Source organism: Melanaphis sacchari, unplaced genomic scaffold (genome assembly GCF_002803265.2).
Source record: "Melanaphis sacchari strain LSU unplaced genomic scaffold, SCAv2.0 Contig1_pilon_pilon, whole genome shotgun sequence".
Lineage (NCBI taxonomy): Eukaryota > Metazoa > Arthropoda > Insecta > Hemiptera > Aphididae > Melanaphis > Melanaphis sacchari.
Window position 1 is genome coordinate 4,366,598 of NW_020270976.1, and position 25,851 is coordinate 4,392,448.

The window sequence follows — 25,851 nt, forward strand, 5'->3', positions numbered from 1 at the left end:
AAATAACGTAGTAATTATGGGTTACTGTAGATATTATACATATTATACCGTCGTATAACATCATAGACGCCCCAACCATATCCAATACCATATTCCACGCGATCCTCTAAAAAACACACTACACTTACGCTCGATAGGATCCTTGAAATTATTCTTCGACCGAAGAATCGGTTCATATATATCGCGTCGAACCAACGGCCAGTAGTAGACGGTCGGTCGGTCGGTCGGTAGGTGCTCCAAAAATTTGAACAAGTCATCTGTCTTGTAATACATTGGTTAAATGTTAAAAAAAAATTCACGGTGCACTGCGTATTACCATCGTTCTACTGCAAACATAATTTGACAGCTTCACTAATTATTTCGTTTGGTATGTAATATAATTCAATTATTTCTATACTGGTCATATTATTATTATTATTATACAGATTTTATAACGAAATCAAAATACCATAAAACTATAATTATTATTAATAGTTCAAATTAGATTAGTGACATTTGGTAAGACCATTTGAAAATTTCAGACGACAAGTTTGTCGTAATTTTGTGTAGTCCAGTTGGCCAATTTCACTCTTAATTTCATGATTGGAATAACATCTTTAATCACAAATTATTTATTGTATGCCATCCATAAAAATTTATTTGAGACGTGCGAAACTATGGTAGAATCGACATTAATATTATTATATCGTATTAATTACCATTTTATAATGAACAGCCCTTAAAACATATTTATTAACATGATCCATCTCTCTAGACTGTTACTCTTAATGTAATATTTACTGTATAGATCTGCTATCTGAATATCTGACGTGACAGAAACCTATTATTGACGCGTCACATTTGCAAGTGACTGCGAATTGTATTTGGAGCTATCACCGTATTCAGTGACGACGAAAACGTTATTCTTTTAATATGGGTGCACCAACGACACTTACCGTTATTGGTATCATATTTTTGATGTTTGGCATTTTTGTTGGATGGTTCGCTTTCCCGAAGATGTTACATAAAAAAATTTTAGAGGTAAGAGATTATTATAATAACTACCTACAGTAAATAAAAAATATTTCCATAGGATTTATAAGAATTACATTTTTCAGATAAAACTTGTATTTTTAATTTAATACGTATTTCAAAGTACAATAATGTATTGTTTTGAAAAGTATTGTATAAAAATCAAATATTGAACCAATGGTTTCTTGTTTACAACTCCTAATAGAGTTCTTCAAGCTAAGATTACCCTGGTCTAATATATACCACAATACCTATTACAAGTGATATCCCTATTACCTTATTCCTTTTATCTAAACTTTACGTTTTTAAAAATAAGAAACTATTAAGTATAAGTATGTATATATAATTGCGCCCGTAAAATTATATTTTATTTTAAAATTATTTACAGTTGAATGTATTTAGTCATCTATATTGATTAAAATCTCCACGTTTTTAGTATTTTTAAGAAAAAAAGACAGTTTATTTAGTTATTTATAGCTATAATTTTATTATCGATTCTCTTATATAAATATTTTAAATACGTTTTGAGAGAGCGACGAATATATTTTTTATGTGGATAACTTTTGTTATGAAGAACTAGTACGATCGATGGTTTTTCTAAATTTTTATTTATTCACTCAAGCATTATATTTTCTAGATTCGTCTATTTAGGAAGGGAGGTTATTTACCTTAATCTACTATGCATTTTCGTTCCACACAAAATAAATTAAAAACATATTTATAATTTAAATGAATTCCTCTACTTAGTATATTTTATAAATAGTTACCATATGAATAGCAAATAAATAATTCATTTAGGTAAACTATAACTATTGTGGACTAAATTATCAACTCATTTTGAAACTTCTCAAGGTTGGTTAAAAAAATAAAATATAATGGATAATGATAATATATTGGAACATAACAACCAAAATTAAAAAAACATCTCTTCTAATGTGTTCACAAATTTAGGCTTTATCGAATTTTTAAGCGTGAACAAATATTTTTACTTCAAACCAGCTAAATAGAATACAAAACTGTTCCTGACAGCAATGTGTTAATAAATGATAAAAAAAAAAATCGTTAGTCAACAATAAAATACCACAGTCACTGTCTTTAAATTCATGTAGCTGAAAAATAAATTTTAATATAATAATTATATATAAAAAAATATTATATCCATAAAATATAGATAATAAAATAATGTTACATAAATCGTTATAGAAAATTATTTGGGTTGAAAATTCAAAATATTATAGATTAAAATGTTACGACACACAAAACCATGGTCGGAAAATGAATGAGTCATTAGTACTTAAGAATCGATCAAGATGAATTATAAGGATCAATAGTTTCTGAGAAAAATTATTTTTACTTTTCACATATTATATGAATTATAGTAAATATACACTGACAAAATTATTGTAGGTATATTCTGATTAAATGAGGAGTATAATATTGGCTTTAAATTAAAATTCTATGGCCATTGTTTTTATGGTAAGTTTTTAGGACAAAATAAATGTTATATAGATAACGAATGGAAATAAGTTATACAAAATATCACTGTAATATTACTTTGAAAAATTATTTTTTATTTTTTTAGTAACTAGCTATAGTATGAAAAATAACGGGGAACTGAAAAAAATGTAAACAAACGCGTATTTAAACAAGCTTCAATCACAATAAATTTTTAATTCGATGGTTTTTTGTTGTTTTCAAATAAAATATTAAAAACTATCTCAATATTTTATCAAAATGATCGAGGCCGAATAACAATCTAACATCTTGTCACTGTATAATTCATATGAACAAATAGTTTCTTTAATAATCATTTTCGGTTTAGTGAAATTAAAATTGCTTGTTTTGTTAAATCATATTATTAATGTTATTTATTAATAAATAAAAATCGAATAAAAAATTAATTGATCTTCATTTTCAAAATTAATAATAACAACATAATATTGTAATTACAATCACAATAGTGCCTACATCCATGTTTATATATGTTGTAACTAGGTATATATTATTTTGTTGCGCATTACTATAATAATTACTAACATCATTTTTTATTGCATAATACGAACCTATGTCATTATTGAAATAGAAATAAAATACAATATTTTCATAACTTGTATATGGTAATCATGTGTTATTAGCTTATTGTATTTTATTTTAAGTAAATTACATACAACGTTTATACGAAAGAACCTTTATTATTACCTTGCTTAGTATGAATTTGATTTTTCCTGTTTAAAATTTCTTTTTGATTATTAATCACAATTTAACAGAAAAAAATGAAGACATATGTCAAAAAAAAAAAAATTATCTTTAAATACTTTCAATCATAGTTACAATATACCAAATATACAAAATGTGTGATGTGCATGAAGTCCACTAAGCAATATGTAATTGAAGTTTTTAAATGCCAATGAAGTTAATTTATTATAGTCTTGTCATTACCACAGTTACGTATTTTTGAAGTTCAAGTAATAATTAATTTAAATAATTACTTTTAATCCTTATTATTTTTTTTTTTTTATTACAATTATTATTATATTTCAAATGCATCAACATTAAAGTCATGTCATTAATTTGTAATAACTAATATAAGTAACTCAAATATTTTAATTTACATATTTTAATAAACCATAATGCCACGTAAAATTAACGATTACGTCAATCACATAATATTTATTATGCGTAGTTTATGATATATTATGAGTGTTTACAAGATAATAATATTATACTTATTGCGCATGAAGCACACCTAAACGTACATTAATATATTAAATAGGTCCCCGTTAGATTTTCAGGTTAGGCAACCTGATGTCCGTCTAACTCATCGGTAGCCTATAATAACACCTCTGAATAGACAATACTAAACATTTACATGATCTATTTGTACAACATTATTACTATGTACAAATCCTGGAAAGTAATGTTCAATTTTTAAACTTTGAAAATGTTTTTTTTAGTTTATATTATTTCAATTTATTTGCATTCTGTAATTGTACTAATCATGCTGATCCTCTAATATTTTTTTAATGAATAAAAAGCGTCTCTGCCTTTCTAAAAAATGTGTATAATTACTTTTTATCATATGAATAATATTATTAATTGTATAATTGTATAGGTAAATGAAAAATAGTGTAATGAAATAAATTACTGTTATAATATTCAAATTACATCTAGACATTTCGTCGACTTAATAATAATACTATATCTTATAAAGTTATGGCGTGTAGTCGTCATAAAAGAATTTGAATACTGCGCAAAATATGTTTTTGAAGTACATATGTATGCGTTTTTTTAGTTACTACGAATTCGAATCTTAAAAAACACGAACAGCTGTTTATTTTTTTTACACATTTATATTATTACACCTTACTCCTTATAGAATTCAAGTAGTACATGCTTATGTCTGTTCAAAGTAAACTCATGTGAAGCGTTTCTACAATTTTGGATAGAATTGTTTTTATATGCAATACTATTATTGTTATGGTTACAAAAGAATTCCTTTCTGATAGCATGTATATTTTAACAGAAGTGCTATGTATAGCTGTGGCAAAATATGATATATAATTTTAAATATCGGGTTTTATAAATCAGTAAATAATTATACAAAACATCTTTTCAATAGAAAATTAAAAAATATTAATGGCTCTGAATAAAAATATTTAGTAATCCTCCCTTCTCGTTATCATATACTACGAGGTGAGCTAAAGAAATAAGCAAAGATTTAACATTTTTTTTTTTTTGGAAGATACATTTTTATCCATACAAACATTTATTTGAAAAAAGCTCTTGATATCACTTTTAAGCTAAATCAAACATAATTTAATTTAAAAATACTTAACTATAGAGTATAAGGGACTTTTTGAAAATTAAAATATAGACAATAAAATGTTAATAAAAAATAAAAATAAATTTAAATATCAAATAAAATCATTATTAAATTGGTACCTACGTGCACTCACTTAAGTAAATATTCCATTAAAAAAAAAAAAAAAAAATGTATTATACGTATAATACCTAGTAAATATGTCAAACCAACGATGAAAAAAAATATATTTCTTGATAATTGAATTATATAATTTGTTTAACGGAATAATAGCAATACTATGTACATTTATCGACCGTGATATTAAAAAACAATATGACAAAATCAGCGAATTTTCATTATACATAATAATATATTCCTTAAATTATGACTGAACTCAATTACACTCTTTTTATAAAGCAAACAAAGTTCCAAAATAACAATTAAAAAAGGTAAGTAAGTAACTACCGCTATTTTGTCCATTAGATATCTAGTGTTTTACTATTATAGGTGTATTAAATTTGAATTCAAGGATATGAAAAACGATTCTGAGCAGAAACGATATATCAGCCTAAGTATATTTCATGAAATATTTTTTTGAAATTGCTGAAATAATATATGTATATTGTATATATTAATACTATATTCATTATTATTATTATTATTCTGTATCACTTTACACTACTCGTCATCACTCTAAATAATTAAAACAAATAAACTACAAATATTCAGAATGATATTTTTAAGTCCTAAAAATAATTTGTTTCAGAATATGAAATTAATATAAAAAAAAAAAAAGTGTTAAACTTTTAGAAATAATAAAATGTAGGCACTTAAATGAATCATCTTGAATCATCTAACATCTTGTATATAATACATAATATGTGTTTCTCCTCTTGTTTACAAATCATTTTCTCCGGATAAAAATCATGTCACAAAATATAATATTTTGTACTAAATAGTAGAATATTGTATCCTTTTTTTGTTTCACTTATTTTTTCTTATGATAAATTTATCTGTCAGAGGTACTAACGTGGACGGTTCTGAAAGTCACTGAGAGTATACTTAATGTATGAGTGACTACCTAGTAACAGTATTACCATCATTTTCTGAAACAAATGCGGGAGGCCATTATACAGTCATAGCGCTTCTTTACTCGGGAATTTTCCAAGTAGACACACAATATAGTACCCTTTCAACACTATTTAAAGTCGCTTTTAGTATTTTACAGCGTTATTCGTAATAAAACTAATTTTTCCATCACATAATAATTTTTCCATCTGCCCTTTTTTTTGAGTACTCTTCGTTTTAATTCACAAATCACATTGTTATCTATTAAACATAAATTAACGAACCGTTTAATTGAACAAGTTTAATAAATAGTTCTTTCAGAGTACTGTTTTATGGTAAAAAAAATTATATCATTATTGTAAATTAAAAATAATTGCCAGTTAATTTATTTATTTTTTTTAAGTATCAAACATTTTATTAACTCTTAAAATTTAAAATTTTTTGTTATTCGTTTTTAATGTTACATATTATTAATTGCGTGTAACATAATTAATCTTGTACAAATTTTTACATTATATATAATTTTTTTAATTAAGTATAATTATTAAACGTTCAATTATTTACCACTAACCTAAAGATTTCTTTATTAACTGAATATTACAATTACTTTTCGTATGACCATATGAGTTATAATATTATTATAAATGTAATGAATACCAAAATACTTAAGAAAAACTTACTTTATTTTTTTTTTTTTTTTTTTGATTTTGTAAAACTTAAGTATTATGTTTTAAAAATGTATATTTTATGACCTACATTATAAAAAATATCTCTATTACTTAAAAGTATACAGTACATTTTAATACTGTGTATATTACGTTTTTATTTTTGGGATACTCAACCTTGATCGTTTGTTATCTACATTTAAAAATTAAAGTTCCCTTTAAAAAGTACTTATATATAGAGTAAATAATGTATTATAAACTTATCTTAACTAAAATGTAGAAGAAAGTCAATAATCAATTGTTTTGTTATATAACTTTATTAAATCGTCATTCCTAGTCACATACGTATATATTTAACATAAAATTATTATAAAATGAGATTCATTGTACACCCCAAGCATTTTTTACACCTATCCAATATGATGTATCTTGCAGTTGTTATAAATTACAATACATCTATTAAGTTGTTTCTACTAAAATCAATGACGGTTTTATAATCTTAATTTACCTCAAAATACCGTCAAGGTTCTCTTTGCTAGGAAAATGTATGAAACTTTAATAAACTCAACGGTATTTTTGTTAACACCGTGTATGTATAATCAACAACAATCAAGTTCATAAAAATGAATTGTACTCAGTAGGCTAGATATCCGCCTACTTTGTATTATATTCTTGTGATTTTGCATTCTCGCCGTTAAATTTCTACTAGTTTTTTAAAATAATAATATATTAGTTACAAAAAAATAACCTTTGACTGTGTCGTTGTGTTGTTGACTATTTGTGAACTATGACGAGAGATGGTTTTGATTACCAAGATAGTTGGTATATATTTTTTCTTGCATTGTGTGGATTATTAAAATGCTTGTCGTTTTTTTCACATCCGATACGCTATTTGAATAGTGATATCTTCACAACTTTAGGTTCCGGTACACAAAATTTACGCTCCATGTACATTTATTTCATTTAACATGATTAACTTAGATCTATAAGTCCATTTATCCAATAGAATGATCTAGTTTTGTATTTTATTTGTTACGTCTTCTGACAGACAAGATACTATTGTCGTAATTCATATTTTATACAAGATTGAGGTATACGCTATAAAGAGATGGACATCGCTTTTTTCATCATAAAAAGAAAATAACTATTGAGTGAAAACTATAATATGCAAAAGGATATTTTGAAATAAAAATATTCATGTATAAACTCTCTCGGCCACTTTTTTAGGTCACTTTTTTAATATTTTCTAAGTTTTATGTAATTGATTACTTTTAAACAGAAAAATAAAGTAACTTCTCTTTAAGAATTATGATACAAAATCTTTCATGCAGATCTCTATGTGCATCTCAGGTATACATAATTCATAAATTGGTCGAGGTAAATATTATCACATTCTTTGAATACTTATGTGCAATAAATTAATATTGAATAGTATTTATGTTTGTCTCGTTTTAAACCAACTAATATCAAAAACGGATTTATTTAAAAAAATAATTCCTATTACGACAATGCTTGTAATATTTTAGGTATATTCAAAAATATAAATAAAGATTATTTGACTATTTAATTCATCTTGAATTTATTCATTTAATACTTATTTTTTTATTTTATAGTTATATTGTGATTGCATAAAACTATTAGGGGCAACCAAAATATCATGATTATTTTTTTTAGCACATAATTGTATTATTTATTTATTAAATAATTTACGTCTGCGAAGGGTAATAGTAGGTACAATTAACATAATAACAACATTAAAAAGATTCATACACGAAATCCTTTGTATTAAATGTAATACGTTATTCACTCAAATAAATTAAAAAGTATGTTTTTATTAAGTTTTATTGTACTTATAACATAAATAAAAGAAAAATTATGATTATTTATATATACTGAAGCACAGATACAATATCACGGATAAATGATTTATAAACTTCAATTGACTTTGTTTTTATTAAGCTTTTTTAAAATATTAAATTTACATTTGATTTTCACATTGGCTAATGCAATTCATATATGAATGTGAAACAAATGTGTTGGTTTACATAGTATTTCGTTTAAAAAAAAAAGTTATATCTATACCATAAGAATTTAAATAAAATTTTTTATTCAATAATCAACGTGTTAATTTATCAAATAATATTATATTTAAAATTTTCAAACAATTTAACGAGGCATAAAAATTTGTTTTTTTCAGAGTAAATCATTAAATCCGAGATCAAATATGCGTCAAATGTGGACACATCCTCCAATATCTGCCGATTTTAAGATTTATTTATTCAATGTAACTAATCCTGAAGAAGCCCAAAGAGGTGAAAAAGTCATAATTAAAGAAGTCGGACCTTATGTTTATCAGTAAGTCTACGAATTTATATTTTACATTAATAAAACTAACGAATGCCTTACAAAATATGTGTTGTGATCTAGTGAATGGAAAGAAAAAGAAAATTTAATCGACGATATAGATGAAGACACGGTTGAGTTTAGTTTCAAAAACACTTTTATATTTGACGAAATGTCGACGCTGCCATTAACCGGAGATGAAATTTTAGTTATGCCTCATTTGGCTATGATAGTATGTTCATATTGTTGCATATTAAGTAATATATTCGTAAGATTACCAAATGAAATAAAATATTTTTTTAAATAATAACCAATAATAATTATACTACATACCTATAATTAACGAATTTTATCTTTTTAATGCAATCTAATTGTTCAGTTTTTAAATATATATATACTTATATTATATAGGTACTTAAATTATTCTGTAAACTATGTCTGTATAATAAAAATTAAGCCTAACCTTAATTTTTAAGTTTGTTTACGCGTAAACTTATAAAATTTAATTTAATTTTTAACTTTATATAGGGAATGGTAACAATGACTAAGATGATGAAACCGGCTGCACTCGGTTTGGTAAATAAAGCAATTCCTTTTTTGTATCCTGATCAAACTAGTGCATTTATGACGGGAACCGCTAATGATATCATGTGGAATGGATTGGATATTAATTGCACATCCGGAGAGTTTGCAGCCGTCGCTATTTGTTCGCAGATAAGACAAAATTCGGCAAGCCTACATAAAGTCAACAAGGATCATTTCAAATTTTCATTATTTGGAGTGGTATGATATTAGTTATTTTAATCAAGTTTAATAAATGGAAAATTAATTGCACTTACATCAATGATTTGAAACCTTAAAAATATTATACAATATATATACTAATAAAAGTACCAGTCAACATATTTTTAATTTAAAATTCGAATGAAATAAAATAACTATTTATGTATTTATTATAATATTAATACTAATGTGTCATTCATATAGCATTATTATTAACACATTCGTAAACTGAAAATTATCGAGCAGATCATATACCATAATTTTCACAAAATAGATGATCATTTCATGAAAAAAATGATATTTTTATTAATATGACTGACACAAGTAAAAATAAATAAACTAGAATTATAAGTTATAACAATAAAAAATCCTAGTGTATTACACTTAAACAGAAATATTGTAACAATACAATAGATTTGTACATCGTATATAATTTAAACATGAATTTTTGCCGTATGTATATTTATAGATTAATTCTACTATATCCATACAAGTTTGTGGTAGTACTTAAACTTAATTTTATTTCGCTGTTCTTTATTTTTTTTTTTTTTTTTAGCTTTATTTATCATGTATAACTTTTATCAGTTCGAATTTTGTCTGAATATTATTAATATAAACTTACGTTAAAAAAATAAAACAAAAGATAGTCCAACATAAGGGTAAATACTTAAAATTGTACACTTTGTAATAAAATGTATAATATTATATAATATTTTATAATATTTGTAATACTATTAAAATTTTTAAGTACATAAAAAACAAAAAATGATACATACTCATGAACTTTTCTATAATTGGTTTTGAAATGAATATAGATCAAAACCGTTGTAAATAACACAATATTTTTTAGTTTTGCTATTAAAGTTTTACGAAATTCAGTATTTTTCAAACGGTATTTTTTATCATTACATTAAACATCAAAACAGTTTACCTATATCAACCCTGCGTTAATCTAAATCTAAAAAACAAATTACTAATTTTCAAATCCATATTTTAGTCATAAATCCAGTAGGGCTATTCTCTTTTTAACAAATCGTTTGTTATCCTTTGATATATTATGTGCCAAGTTGTGCACAGAGTTCAAAAAAAAAAAAAAAACAAAAACACGTTACAATCAACACCCAAATAGTTTTGGCCGATGAAGGATTTTATCGGAATGCACTGAATACAGTCGAATATATCTACAAAAATGAATGTAACAGCTATTGGTTTGAACAGCTGTGCGACAGTAACAACTCATATTATGATTAAACTTTGTTGCATTTTATTTTTATCCAGAAAAATGGAACCATCGAGAGCAACCGTTACACCGTGAAACGCGGTTACAAGACGTCACCTTTAGACGTTGGACAAGTGATCCGATTCAACGACAAACACAAAATGGACGTGTGGCCCGGCGACGAGTGCAATCGGATATACGGGACAGACACCACGATATTTCAATCATTCATTACGCAGGAAACCAACTTGGCCAGCTTCAGCGGTGACATTTGCCGGTACAGTGTACTTACGCTAAATATTATACCTTAGTGTATATCATGAATATGTCTTGGATAAAACACTTTAATTTCAAATTTTTATATATTTAGAAAATATTACACTCGAATCAAACATTTAAAAATAAAATTTCCACACACACGCAGTATTATTACTAATTACTTAGTTTTAAAATTAGTTTAAAAATTATTTTTTAAATTATTTCAATTGTGTTTTAGATCATTAACTCCAGACTTTTTACGAGAAACAAAATATAATGGATTAAATGTGTTTGAGTATTCTGCCGTATTAGTAAAGCCGGAGGAAAAATGTTTTTGTTTGAATCCAAAAAAATGTCTGAAACCTGGAGCATTGGATTTGACAAATTGTTCAGGTCAGTTTTTTATATTATATACATATCGTATATTAAAATTATTAAGAAATTTACAAATTAAGACTTCGAAACATTCAAAATGCCTAATTATAGAATTTAAAGATTATAAGATAATAATTAATAATTTAAAAATAAAATTATACATTGCAATGTCATACGATTAATTACTGTATTGTACAGGTGCTCCTATAATTGCAACTTTCCCTCATTTTTATAAATCTGAAGAATATTTGAATAATATTGATGGTTTAAGCCCCGAAGTTGAGAAACATAAGATTCAAATGTACTTTGAACCTGTAAGTAAATTTTATTTACACTATATCCGTGGTACATAATTAAGTTATAAATTTTAACATTATTTATATATATATAATGATATAGTATATCAATACCATTATTAGTACTGATGATATAATATAACATTATATTATTTGATAATATTTTTTTTTTTTACAGATGACTGGTACTCCATTATTGGGTTATAAACGTTTACAATTCAACATTTTTTTGAAGAAAGAATCAAAAATAAGCGTTATGAAAACGCTTAACGAAGATGAAAAACTTATACCATTGTTTTGGGTTGAAGAGGTAAATTAAATTTAGTATCAAAAATGATATAAACACTTGGACTTATTAGAATTACACAACTTAAATTTACTTCAGTAGTTGATAAAACCTAAATTTACAACTTATCCTTATAATACATAATTAATGATTCTGCTCACAGAATACTATATTTTACATTTAATTATGTATTTACAGGGAGTCGCTTTAAACAAGACGTGGACTAATCAAATAAAAAATAAATTATTCTTGCCAATTACTATCATGAAATACGTTAAATACATTTTTGTGGCTTTTGGTATTATTTTCATTATATTAGCAATGGTTATCAACTACAATAGTGTAAAGACGGTGGAAGTCACACCAAAATATTAGAACGCAATGATCTCAAAAAAATAAATAAATAAGAAATACTTTATATTAAGTTAGACTTCACAGAAGTAAATGTGTTTTATTTTTGTACAATATTATGAGTACTGGGGTTCACTTTGTAAATATATTTTTAGTCTTATGATTTTAGAAGATAAACTAATAATGTTCTAATAACTATCAACTATATTTAACTATATATATACATATTTAACTTTTACTATTTATCTTAGAATGTACTTTATAAATTATGCATACTATAATATAAAAGTAACTATACGTGTATTAGAAAAATGTATTAAGTTCTGGGTAAATCTACTTATAATACACACTACTTAACAATAAATTAATTTGTTAGTTAAAAATTGTTTTAGTTTTAAAAGGTTTTTAAAACTTTTTAGTAGATTAGTAAAATGTATATTTAATTAATATCGTTAATATCGTACAAATATTATAATTATAATATAATTTTCTTTGGTCTAAACCAAACATAAACTATCAAAAACTTTATACGTTAAATATCAGTATATGTTTACATCTTCTATAAATAATTATATAATTATATTTAGGAAAGTATAAAAATCTAAAAACCGTAGATATCAATATATTTTATTTTTTGTAACCCAAAATATTTAAATTACATTTCAAAAACATTTATAAAATCATTATAAAATATACATCACAAAAAATAATGAACTAACTATTGGTTTTATTTACAATATTTATGTTATTCATTTTTATTTGTAACCACGTATTAATTATTAAAAACTTTGTTGAGAGTTATGATATTATTAAAAAGTCTTGTAGTATAAATTTTTCATGTATAATTTGAATAATTTGATTTTGTTTTTTGTAATAAATTGAATTCGAATATATTATTGTTGTGATAAGCACTCAAATTTCCTTTGGTCAAATTATCGTAAGAAAAGGTACATGGATACCAATGAATCGGTAGAAACTTAAGGTTTATTTTAATAGCAAGAGTCTTTTGGTCAAACTATTGTAAAGAATAAGGTCTATAGTTATAAACAGATGGATACAAATCTTATATTTTATTATATGTACAACTGTACAACTTGTGGTACTTCAATACACCCCACTAAGAAAACATTATTTCCGAAAATCCCAACTGAACATTGAATAAATAAATAGCATGTTTTATTATGTTATCATTTATTAGTAGGTTGGTAAAAAAAATTATATTATATAAGTTGCTAGTGTACCTTGTATAAAAGTAAATATTAAATTTGTTTCACATTATAAATAATTATATATCTATCATAGTAATATTTATAATAAATAATTTTTTTTTTTTCAATTCTCCTTGTTATAAAAAACAATTTTAATGATAAAAAAAGAAAAATACGATTATTTCAAAAGCAGATAACACAGTGTGTATGTACGAATATATTCAACGCAGAAATATGAGATGAGAAGTTTAAAATCATATTTTGTTCATTTAATAAGGAAGCAACGATGTGCGATTTTTAATAATATTTATTTATTAATTATTTAAGTGAATATAAAAATAACAATAATAATAATAATAATAATAATAATAATAATAATAATTTGTATTACAAAATATTTAGATTCAAGATTATATGCTTACCTATTAAATTTAAATTTATATTTCATTTCATATACTATCTAAAATATTATCAGTTCAAATAACAAAAACAATATTTAACCATGCATAAAATGTTCAAGTGTAATATATTATACTCAATCGATAAATAACCAATTATAACAACATTTTGATGTATTTAAACATTTTAAACTAAAAGGCATTTCTTCCTGTGTTATAATGTTTCCTAAATTTATACTTTTAAAGGGAAAATTACCAGCATAATATTATAACTTCTAGTATTCACTTTATAAATCACTTAACCTAAATAGGTAATAATAAATTATAAAATAGTTAAAAGCGGAATTTAATAATCTAACCGGGTTTACATCTCATTAAGTCTAGTTAATCAAACAGTAAATTCCATACTAATGATTTCTAAAAAAAATGTTTGAATTTCATTTAAAAGGATAAACATTACATTTTAACCAATGGGTTTATATTATGATATAGTCTGGAATACTTCAGTTAATATTATATTAACGTATAAAGTTTAATTCAATAACTGTTGGTTTTATGCTCCAGACGTTGGAAAATTCCTTTAAAATATCATCTATATTGCAAAAGCATAAAATTGAACTTCTTTTGGTGAAACTGACTAGTTTTATTTACATACTATTAATTATGTTTCTCCTTTATATTAAAGCCTTATTAATTAGTATTTTTTAGTATTTCAATATGTTGATATTGTATTTATTAAATTAATTTTTTTTATTATATATGAGAATTTAAAACTATTCAAATTGATAATCTATGATCATATCATTATTAGGTGACTTCAATTCATTGCAAAAATATACATTATTTTTCTTTTTATGTCATATAATAAAAATAATTATCAATTTTTAACTTTTTAAACGTGTATAATACCAATATTATTTAGTGTCTTCTAATATTTTTAAATATAAAACTTCAGTATTCACCAAAACAAATATAATTAATTAAATTAAATAACTTTCAAAAGACATATTTATCATACTTAGTGTAACACCAAAAAACTATAAAATAATGAATGACTTCATCCAAATATATGTAATTGAATTACCAAATAACGGGAAGCGATAAATGTGATATAGATAAAAACTAAATGTTATGCAAATTGTTTTTGTGTGCCGAACAAGAATAACACTAAACAACCTAAATTATTCCAACTCGAGTATATTTAAGAACCTAATAAAACTAATTTTCTCGTAATAATTAAGTATCCAAGGGAAATAAATTGTCTATTATTAACCATTTATTACATCTGTTTAAAACATAGCTTTACTCAACCACAAAAAATAATTAAACATTGTTGTCTATAACACAGAGTTATACAATATGAAAACAAAATATTATAGAACCATTAACTAAAAGAATCTATTTAAATGGACTTCAATAATATCACTTATCTTGTGTTATTATATCTATAAACTGTTTAACTAATTAAGTTTATACCACATGTTTTTAGTATATAGTTAGACATATATAATCCGATTGTTTTATTAGATTTTAAGTCAATTTATGTTCATTTATTTAATAATATAAGAAATTATAAAATTATATAGATAATAGGTAGTTTAATAGAAGTATGAAGATTAAATGTATATAATTGCACACATAATAATCGAATACAAATTTAGCTTATACAAGTTGAAAGAAGTTCAATTTGTACTAATATATTGATAACGAAGAAATTTAAAAATAAAAAATTAATTTTATTCATTAGACTGATCAAATTTTTTCATGAAAATTATTCAATCTATAAATTAAGCATAAAAAATATTATATCTTATAGCTTTTTGACGTATAATAAGAACCATACAGTTCACGTGAGTTAGATTAATAATTAAAATAATTTATTATTTTTTATCAAATTCCAATACTAATCGTTAAGTTATATAATATTATGTTTCTAAACATTGTGATTTATATTTTATTATATTTTATATAGTTATTTTCTTTTAAAAAATACAGGCTTTGATTTATTTTACACTCAAGATATTGGCTTAAATACTATGAAAATATTAAAAATATTAACCGATACCAAAGGTACATTATTTTGTGTATAAAAAAAATAACAATTTTAGTTAAATATCATTTTTTTAAAACAATTTACTGAATTTCAAAAAAGAATAATTTTTAAGTACGTTTGAAATTATTATATCATTTTATCTTATACTGCTAAATTAAATTGTTTAAATGGTTAAAAATAATATCAAACCGAAGAATAAATCCAGCAAGAAATCCAAAAATAAAAAAACAAAGACACACAAAAATGTTATTAAAACAATTGACACTGTCATGCCAATTTCTACTCCTGTAGGTTCAGTTCATTTTGACGAGTTTTTAAAAATATGCAGAGAGCCAAAAATAATTGAAAATATAGCTGAACCTGCTAAAATATCTAATAAAACAAAAAATAATAAAAATAAAAAATCTAAGAAAGCTAAAAAGACTAAAAAAACTGAAAAATCTAAGAAAGCTAAAAAAACTAAAAAAACGGAAAAACCTAAGAAATCTAAAAAAAGGAAGAAGATAGGAATTTCTAAAATTAAAGAAGTCGTAAAACCAGATGATGGTCCTCCGTCACTACAACCAACATTATTTCCGTTGATCAATACATTATTACTTCCTTCCAATAACGATGCTATTGACGAAAATACGTTATTCTCAGTAAGTTATATAAAATACATAAAAATTCATGAAATAAAAATGTTAAATTTTAGGAATTTGTTGTTGGTAAACCTGAAACATTTACTTTAAAACAATCATCAATTCGAAAATTAACAGTAATTGAACAACAGGCAAATAACACTGTTGACGAAATTAATAATTTAGAAGCAAAAATCAAGACTCTAATGGAGGTAAATACTAAATTTAAACAATATTGATTGTAATTACGGACAGGATTTGAAATTAATGTTGATATTTTTCAGAAACCTAAATTAAACGAATCTGAAACTATTGAATTGGAGAATCAACAGTTGCTTGTTATGAAGTTACTGAATGATTTTGAAGACAATTTGGCAAAAATTCGAGATATTTTCAACAATGACAATTTGGAAAACACTAACGAAACTAATACTGACGGTGAAGATACTATATGCCAAATAATCAATAAGACTGAATCGCAACAGATGGTATGTATAAACTAATTCAATTCAATTAAAAAAAAAAAAAATTACTTCTATTCCATTTATTTTTCAATACCTATGCAATTATTACAGAATGTAGAAAAATGGTACGAAATCAATGATCTATCATACCTCTTATCACCGAATGCATCATTTGACAAAGGTGTTACCGTATCAGAAGGCCTATTAGGAATATTTGAAGAATTAAAAAACCAAAAAACATCCCCAAAATCTAATGCAAAACACAATGATGTGTTTAAAAGACTTAAAAATAAATTCAGTATATTATTGCCTCCACCAAATTTGAACGTAAGATTGGATTCAATTTATAAATAATTGACTTTATTTTTACAAAACATTTTATTTCTTTGTAGGGCAGCAAAGAATACTTGATGTGGGTAGATAAAAAACTTTACAGAGATCATCGGGATATGTTAAATGGTACCAAAAATCTGAAGATATTTCAATGTTGGAATGAACTAGAACTTAAGTATAATATTATTAATGCACTCGTGATATCTTTGAAGGATGCTATCAAATCAACATCACCGGTTTGTTTTAACAACTAATTAAATATTTATTATTAATTAAGGTCATCAGTTATTAGTACGTTATGATAGTATCAGATAATGAGTGCAAAAGTATGAGTACATTGTACCATGATTATTAGATAGGTAATTAAATTATAATTTAAACTACCGAGTAAATCAGCATGCTACACAGCTTATTTAATATGCACTTCGTAATTTGCATGTCTTGTTAAATTTTAATTTAATGATAAATCATTGCATTTGAATGATTTTGTAATATGAATTCTTTAAAACTATTCAAATATTTAGAAAATGCCACTGATTATTATACATATAGAGTTATATAATTAAGTTAAAACTATTGACATGTTAATACTAATTGCATATTACAGATATATTTTGACGAAAGCTTAAAAAAAAATGAGGCATATACAGTAATATACAATATGATCAATAAAATAAATTATTTCATACAAATAATTTAAATTAATAAGATAGTAGTTTTATCTAAAACAACCTAGAATTTTTCTATCAACGCGTACCTTTGCTTAAGATTACTCAAGATTTTCTTAATATTTATATTTAATAACAGTTTTACTATGCAAGTAATACCACGAAATCGCAATTTGCGGTTGATCAAAGTATTTTGGTACAATCATTGGATGAACTCAAACGAAAGACACGGGATGCATTTTTACACGCTGGTTTAGAAAAGTATTGGAAAATAAATCCTGAATCTATAAGGCTTGGATCTAGACCATGTTTTGACATTACGATCTGCCAACGAAACACAGTCATAGACAACCCTGTTCCATTAGATAAACGGTCATTTTCCTCTTTTCTACGTAATTCAATCTTAATGAACGACGAAATTTGTAAAGGTACTTTATAAATAAATAATTATACCACTTATAGAAATTACATAGAATAATTCACCAAGTAATCTCATCCCCTTTTTCTCCTTTCAATAATGCAGTTGTTGAACATCTATTTTTGGAATTTTTTTACTTAAAAAGTGTATATTAAAAGTTTTGAAATTTTTTACATTACTTAAGCAGTTTACTGTAGTAATAAATCCTTCATTTTTTCAAATGATAACCCTCGTTTACCATAAATTATTATCAAATGAATATTTTTCAAAATATTTTGACATGTCAAACTTAAAATTCTAACAAAAAGTTTTTAGGTTATTTAACTTTGTTTACTAATTGTTTATAGGTCCATTATAATGAGTTTAAAAGATATTATGAGTGCTTTACTGATTTTAAAATGTTAATAATTAATATCAACATTAATAATTTGAAAAATTGGCTAAGTATAAAAAATACTAGATCCAATATCACAAATATTTTATATTTTTTTAAAACCATTTTAAAGGATTACTATCCTTAATAGATATATAAATTTTAATAATTGAAAAACTACTCGTTTAAATGTTTAGGAAGTTTTCTAAAAAAATATCCTCTAAATACTTTACAATAATAGGGGGGAGGAAGAAGTTCTTATTTGTAACATAGAAGTTTATATTACCACAGAGTCCTCCTTAAAAAGTAAAAAAAATCTGAAGAATATGAAAATAAATTTATAATGATATTTAAATTAATATCAGAATTTGAATAAATTAATTTTATTTTAAAGAAAAAAGGTGAAGTGAGCATACTTAGTATACACTATAAACCCTATAAACGTTATTTATTTAGAGCATACATTTGTAACGTTTTCAAGTACGTATTTATTAATTTTCAACTAAAATATTTTTTGAATTAACTGAATAATTTTAAAATCAATTTAATAATTATAGATTATTATGCTTGTAATCGATCGCATGTTAAAAGCATATAAATTGATTTTATTGTAGCAATTGCGATCTATTACCTAACGCGTAAATATAATTAGTGCATATAAATCTAGGTTTAGCTTATAATTAGTTTAATAAATATATACATTAAACATATTACAATATATTAAAATATTTAAATTGTTTGTACAGACACGATAAAATCATCAAATTCAAAAACCAGTGAAATCGAAGTCGGTAATACCAACTATAACTAATTTATTAACAGATTATGTTTTAATAAATGTATTTTTTTCTTGTATCTTTATTATGAATAAAAAATATTTAAATACTAATTATTAATTTAAGAAAGCTTAAAATTAGCGCTTTCAAGTTAACAGAAGAAAGCATTAGCTGACATACCTACTTTAATAAATTTTAGGACACATAAGTGATATCATTAAAAATCCTTTTCCTTTATAATTCCAGACGAAATAATTTTTACTAACCATTTAATAAGTGTTTTGTATTTTATTTGAATACAATAATAACTCGTTGTATAATTTATGAATTAGTCGTATTTTTTTTGTAATTCTAAAGGGGAAGGGTTTTGAATAATATCACTTGTACGTCGTAAAATATATTATAGCATGTCAGCTAATATTTATAACTTGAAAAGTTAACATCAATCTTTCCTAAATATTCTCAAGAATATAATGGGTATATGTTTATAAATTTCATTTTCAATTATTGATATTCGTAGTGATCGGATTACATTGTAAAAATAAAAATATCCATTTATCAAATGAAGCGAAATTGTTTATGTCTAAGTTTTGTTTGACGGATCATCAAAAAAACATGGCCCAAATTAGATCCAGTCTTATTCTATTTAGGATTTATTTTCCAATAATTCTCTAACCAACGTGTAACAATATATAATAAACCTCGTCTTTCGTTTAAATTATTGTAATGCTTGTAACAACAATTTTTTTAACCACCTAATATAAAATATCGGTATTTAATATATGAATAATTTTCATATTATATTTTATATTAAAATAAAAAATTATTATAAATCGTCAAAACTAGAAGGTAAATACATAAATACATGATTTTATTTTTAAAAATAACTCTTAGATTTTAACTATCCGAAAGCAAACCTGTAGAATGTTTAAAAAAATAAACTCTGCTGAAAATAGATTTTTTTATTAATCATCAATAATAATAATATATTTATTAACGCAATATTATTATCTTTTGTTTGTGATAATTTTTTTTTTTTATATAGAATTATGAAACGATGTTAAGCTTTATAATATATTTAAGTTATGTTAAAAGTTTATCATTTTATTATACGTATAGTAATTTTTTTTCAAACATTTTAAAATTTCGTTACAATTATGAGAGAAACCTATAAGCTTGGTTTACTTATAAAATCTTAAAATTACTCAAATTGATAATATTGATTTTTAATTATTATGAAACCAGAACTTATTTGTTATAATAGCACTATTATTTTATTTATTTTATATTAGTAATATTACAAAATACTTTATCAGCAGTTGGTTTCACAAAATATGAAATCTGTTGATTCTATTCAAAACTAAAATAACAGTAGGTACGTACTACCATGCTAAACCTTAACAAAGCATCACAGAAAAATGTAAAGCTATATGTACTTATGTGTATGTACGATATAGGTATTTAAAAATCAATGACACCTACATCAAATAATTTTGTTTATTATTTCGTATCAGTTTTTCCACTCGACTAAATTGTTCGTATATCCGTTGTCATTTCCATTTCGCATATACGCGATCAAGCATATTTCAATATCGTCGGTGAAACTAAAACATCACAGAATAAAAAATGTTTGAATTTGCTTTGTGATTCTTTGGAGTGACGTAAAATTAAATGATTATATGCCCACTATAATATCTGTGCACATTGGATATAATATTATAAATTACAATACTATATTTTGTCATGTTATTTTATAATCTAGGCTATAAACGATACTGTTTTATTATACGTTAATTATTATTTTACTGATATATCTAAACTTTGACCTCTCGTATTTATGATTATCTTTATTTATGGCTGATAATACCAAGGTATATATTTGAAAATTTACTGATTTGTTGCATGACACATAAGGGTTTTTAAGTTTACCAAACAAAAATTCTTCCAAACATATAAAATATACACAACATAATAAAATTAATGCTTAATGCTCATCAATATAACATCGCTTAACTCAGAATCAGTTACGTTTTCAGTATTTAATTAAAAAGTGTATAATTTAATATAGCTTTGTAATGTTTGAGTTTGAAATACATTATGTTAGTGCAATCAAACAATTTCTATAATCTGTCATCATAATCCATAAGTGTATTCTCATATTTTTATGGCTCGTCTGACATCTATTGTACTTTATATGATATATAAAAGTATTTGAAAGAAATCCAAAGTATGCTGGTTATTATGTTAATATTTTAGAGTGGCGTTATTATTTCATTATACGTATAATCGTCAATAACACGGGAATTAAATTGACAGAGAAAAAAAATTTAAAAGATAGTATTTATATAGAAATAATTACTAAATAAAAACATAATATCTATACTAGTAAATATTAAATAACGTATATCACAAAAAAAAGGTGTAGTCAGTATCTGTGCACGTTTTACAAATATTTCATGAATTTTATTTTTTTTAATTAGATAAAAAACATAAACCACTGTGCCTTGTGGTTTAAAGTTGTTATTGTATTGTTTAGTAAAGATATTATTTACTTACAATTACATTATATTTTATTTATTTTTATCTGAATAATTAAATTAATTTGTAATGTACCGTTTATTATAAAAAATACATTATTTTGTTTATTAAAAATTACTTACCTATACTTATATAGATACTTGACATATTAACCCATTTTATATTTATAAATTAAATTGAACATAGTATAATAAAAATGTTAGGTTATACTGAATTATTTATTTTTTAATTCATACTGTAGCAAAAAAACCCAACATACGTGGTATAATATATATGCACTCAGCATCATTATTAAATAATGTAATTATCCTAACTTAATGATGATTCTATTTTAATGAATTTACCAACCTACATAACATTCTTTTTAATTTGAAATTTGTTTTAAAGATATAAATAAACAATACTATTTATTATGCATATATATACTATATAGTCGTATAATTCACGCATTGTTTCTTACATAGAGTAGAACGGTCTATTGGTTATTGGTTTTCGCAAAAAAAAAATAAAAAATAATATGTGATTTTATTTTATTTTTCTAAAAGTTTCAATCTATGATTGATATTGAATATTTAAACTTAAGCCCAGATAGTACAATTATTGTAATGCATAACTAAATTTCAAATTGACATAAACAAAATATAAACAAATTTTTTTAAGAAAATGCTATTATCTTAAAGTGATTATTTTCACGGTCCATCAATTATCCTTGAATATTTAATTTAATTAAAAATTTAAGATATTAAATGAGTACGCTGCTTATAAATATTTTAAATACTTATTGTTAATTGAAAATAATTAACAATATTATTTCAATATTCTACATCAATAAATTTCTAAATTCCCTTCGAATATAAAATTAAAAACTCAAACTGAATTTAAGTGATAGAATTCAATGAAATAAAAAAACATTTTCCTAATTTTAGTTAAATTGATAACAATGATAACACAGTGCATACGTAGAAATATACTACGAACACGTCCATAATAATTTCTTAAGTCAGTAGAAAATACTATATTAAATGAAAAATTGGACGGCGTGTTGTATAGGCAATATAGATACACTAATATTTAGAAATATTCAATACCTATAATATTATTTTACTACTCATCGCAAAATAAATTTTTCCTTTTGTTTATTTCTATATTAGAAGTTTAAGAATATAGCCATTGCTTTTAAATAATTATAAAAATAAATTAAATTGTAACATTTTGATCAGCAATTTAATAAATTTACGAACCAATGAATAGGTATATTTCGAAATACATATTATGAGGATTCTCGATGATTATTAACAACTTGCTAATTCATTTTGTGCAACGCTATTACATAAACGTATTGGAAAACACTATTATTATTTTTCAAACTATTGTTTTTATTATTATCAATATTATTTTTTTTTTTTATTGGATAGAACTGTCCGTGCGTCGTAACTTTATCGACCAATAATAGTTAAAAAGTATACTTCTAAAAATAATAGAAGTATTTTGTACAATTCTCACCAATTCGATTGATTAAAAAATAATTTTCCATCTTAATATGATGAGTAAATTCTATTGTAAGTATTATCGATTGAATTAATAAATATTTAACGGTCGTAGTTAGTGAGTTAATAAAATCCAAAAGTTTAAAATTACAAATAAAATACATTATAATATGTACAAATTGTACAATCTATGCGAAATGGCACAATAAGCAAAGAGTATTAAGACAGTAGGACAAAATAAATAACACGAGATTAATTGCTCGAGAAGTCACCCAGTAGGCACTTAGCTTAGAGAAAATACTGTAAAAAATAATACGTTTAAAAATTGACATTTTTACTATCACACATTATACGAGTATTACAGCACACACATACGTATATATAATATTATTATTATTATACTATAATATACAGTATACAATATGCATTATTACATAAAACATATTTTCAACTGTGTTTTCATCAAATTCTGTTCGGGAAAAGTGCACGTGTAGCATTTCTAACTCGGTCGGACTAATCGTATTTCACGGGGTCGCGTTACGAACGATTCCATCATAAAACTATTGTTAAACACTCAAATAGTCAGATACAACCCCCCTCCCCCGCCACAGCCGCCGTCGCCCAATTAACAGCGAATACATCGGTTTGGAATATAATATATATATATATATATATATATATATAAATCGTACGAAATTGTTTTCATCGGTGCGCGTTTGTCGTTTTATCGTCTATTCCGTCGGCGGATCTTCACACGACCGTCGCGGTCCGTTTTCCGACGCCAGTCACTGGGGCGGATATCAGCGCTCTGTTTTGCCCACTCAGTCCGCGCGGTACGCCAAGCCAAGCGCCACTGCCGCGACTATACAACAGTACCCCAAAACTTGAAACGTGTATAAAGCTAACAGACGACGACGACGACGGCGGTGACGACGTAATACGCGCGTGATCTTCGAATTCCCATCGACAACCGTACCGCCATATTTGACGGGAAAAAAATAAAAATTGTTTACGACGCGTATTCTTCGGCCGGTCACCGTCGCCGATGGTCGCTACTTTTACATTTCGTCTCGCGTCGTTATCCCAATAATTATATTAATCATAATTGTTATCATCATATTATATACAATATCAATCGTCATAACGATTATTAATTGTTCCGTGTCAATTTCGATTTAAACGTCATTCGTATTTTCGGCAATCGTTCCAATAATCGCGACTTCACTGTCCAACGACGACTATTCGTGAGTACTTTTTATTATTATGTGTAAAATTTTTTCTCATTTTTTTTTATTTTTATTTTTTAACAACAATAAGGTTGATTTAACAATAGTCTGTTTTTGAACTATTGTGTACGAGGAAATTTTTGCTGCACAGTATAGTTTCCCGTTTCCTCCTGTATTTAAGTATAATAATGTGTTATAATTATTATCATCAGTAATAATGTTTCATTATTTTTCTAAGATAATAAAATATTATTTCTATAATGTTAACTTACACAAGGAATTAGGAAATACTAAGTATTATTTAGTAGCTCGTATTTTAAAATAAAATAAAAATAATATGTATAAATTAAGTACGTTTATTCTCATGAATTTTGTTTAAAATTAAAATATGGTTAAGATAAGAAAATTAACGTAAAAATTTTACATTTCAATCTGATACTGTGCCTAAGATATGATTTTTGTATACAAAATTGAACCTGAGATGAGAATCAAATACCAAACAAAATTGTTTTCTATGTTTTGTAATAGAGAAATTACAAATATTATTAAAATTTTCTCTTAATAAATAAATTAATCTAAGTGTTCAATATCTAAAAAATAAATATTATAGATTAATTAAATTATTTTTACGATGAACTTTCACTGCCAACGCTATAATATTGTAACTTTATACTCCGTTTTAATACATCTTTTATAATATGTATAATGTGGATTTAGAGTTAAGTTACTATTATTGTGGTATCAATAAAGATCAAATTTCTATGGGATAACCTCAATGAAAAAGGGTTACAATATTTCGAAATAAAAATAATTGAATGTGATTACAGTATTA

The 25,851-nt window shown here is 24.2% G+C and overlaps 3 protein-coding genes across 4 annotated transcripts in view; all 3 read left to right on the forward strand.

The window, feature by feature from the left end:
* Window positions 1-231: 231 nt before the first annotated feature.
* Window positions 232-12,552, forward strand: LOC112593188 (sensory neuron membrane protein 1). Of its 2 annotated transcripts, XM_025337528.1 has the most exons (10): window positions 232-367; window positions 788-1,020; window positions 8,744-8,901; window positions 8,974-9,121; window positions 9,418-9,672; window positions 10,951-11,168; window positions 11,388-11,542; window positions 11,723-11,838; window positions 11,999-12,130; window positions 12,305-12,481. In XM_025337528.1, the coding sequence occupies exons 2-10, from the start codon at window positions 913-915 to the stop codon at window positions 12,479-12,481; spliced, it is 1,467 nt and encodes a 488-aa protein (XP_025193313.1). In that variant the 5' UTR covers window positions 232-367; window positions 788-912. The 2 variants fall into 2 exon arrangements, with proteins under 2 accessions (XP_025193313.1, XP_025193314.1); XM_025337529.1 differs by lacking the exon at window positions 232-367 and having other exon boundaries at window positions 913-1,020; window positions 12,305-12,552.
* Window positions 12,553-16,283: 3,731 nt separating this feature from the next.
* On the forward strand, window positions 16,284-19,803 carry LOC112593340. The gene is made up of 7 exons (XM_025337728.1): window positions 16,284-16,757; window positions 16,811-16,948; window positions 17,021-17,224; window positions 17,312-17,527; window positions 17,593-17,769; window positions 18,341-18,629; window positions 19,739-19,803. The coding sequence occupies exons 1-7, from the start codon at window positions 16,284-16,286 to the stop codon at window positions 19,801-19,803; spliced, it is 1,563 nt and encodes a 520-aa protein (XP_025193513.1).
* Window positions 19,804-24,632: 4,829 nt separating this feature from the next.
* Window positions 24,633-25,851, forward strand: part of LOC112593286 (pinopsin-like) — a 42,279-nt gene continuing 41,060 nt past the window's right edge. Inside the window, exon 1 of the mRNA XM_025337652.1 lies at window positions 24,633-25,037. The gene's annotated coding sequence lies outside the window, so the exon portion shown is untranslated. The remainder of the gene's footprint in view (window positions 25,038-25,851) is intronic.

What these genes read in the sequence shown, in the direction of transcription:
- LOC112593188 (XM_025337528.1), top strand. Translation starts at nt 913, where the DNA reads ATGGGTGCACCAACGACACTTACCGTTATTGGTATCATATTTTTGATG. An exon ending in TACATAAAAAAATTTTAGAG is followed by an intron (nt 1,021 to 8,743) that starts GTAAGAGATTAT and finishes TGTTTTTTTCAG; the next exon opens with AGTAAATCATTAAATCCGAG. An exon ending in GTCGGACCTTATGTTTATCA is followed by an intron (nt 8,902 to 8,973) that starts GTAAGTCTACGA and finishes GTTGTGATCTAG; the next exon opens with TGAATGGAAAGAAAAAGAAA.
- LOC112593340 (XM_025337728.1), top strand. Translation starts at nt 16,284, where the DNA reads ATGGTTAAAAATAATATCAAACCGAAGAATAAATCCAGCAAGAAATCC. An exon ending in ACGAAAATACGTTATTCTCA is followed by an intron (nt 16,758 to 16,810) that starts GTAAGTTATATA and finishes GTTAAATTTTAG; the next exon opens with GAATTTGTTGTTGGTAAACC. An exon ending in AGACTGAATCGCAACAGATG is followed by an intron (nt 17,225 to 17,311) that starts GTATGTATAAAC and finishes CAATTATTACAG; the next exon opens with AATGTAGAAAAATGGTACGA.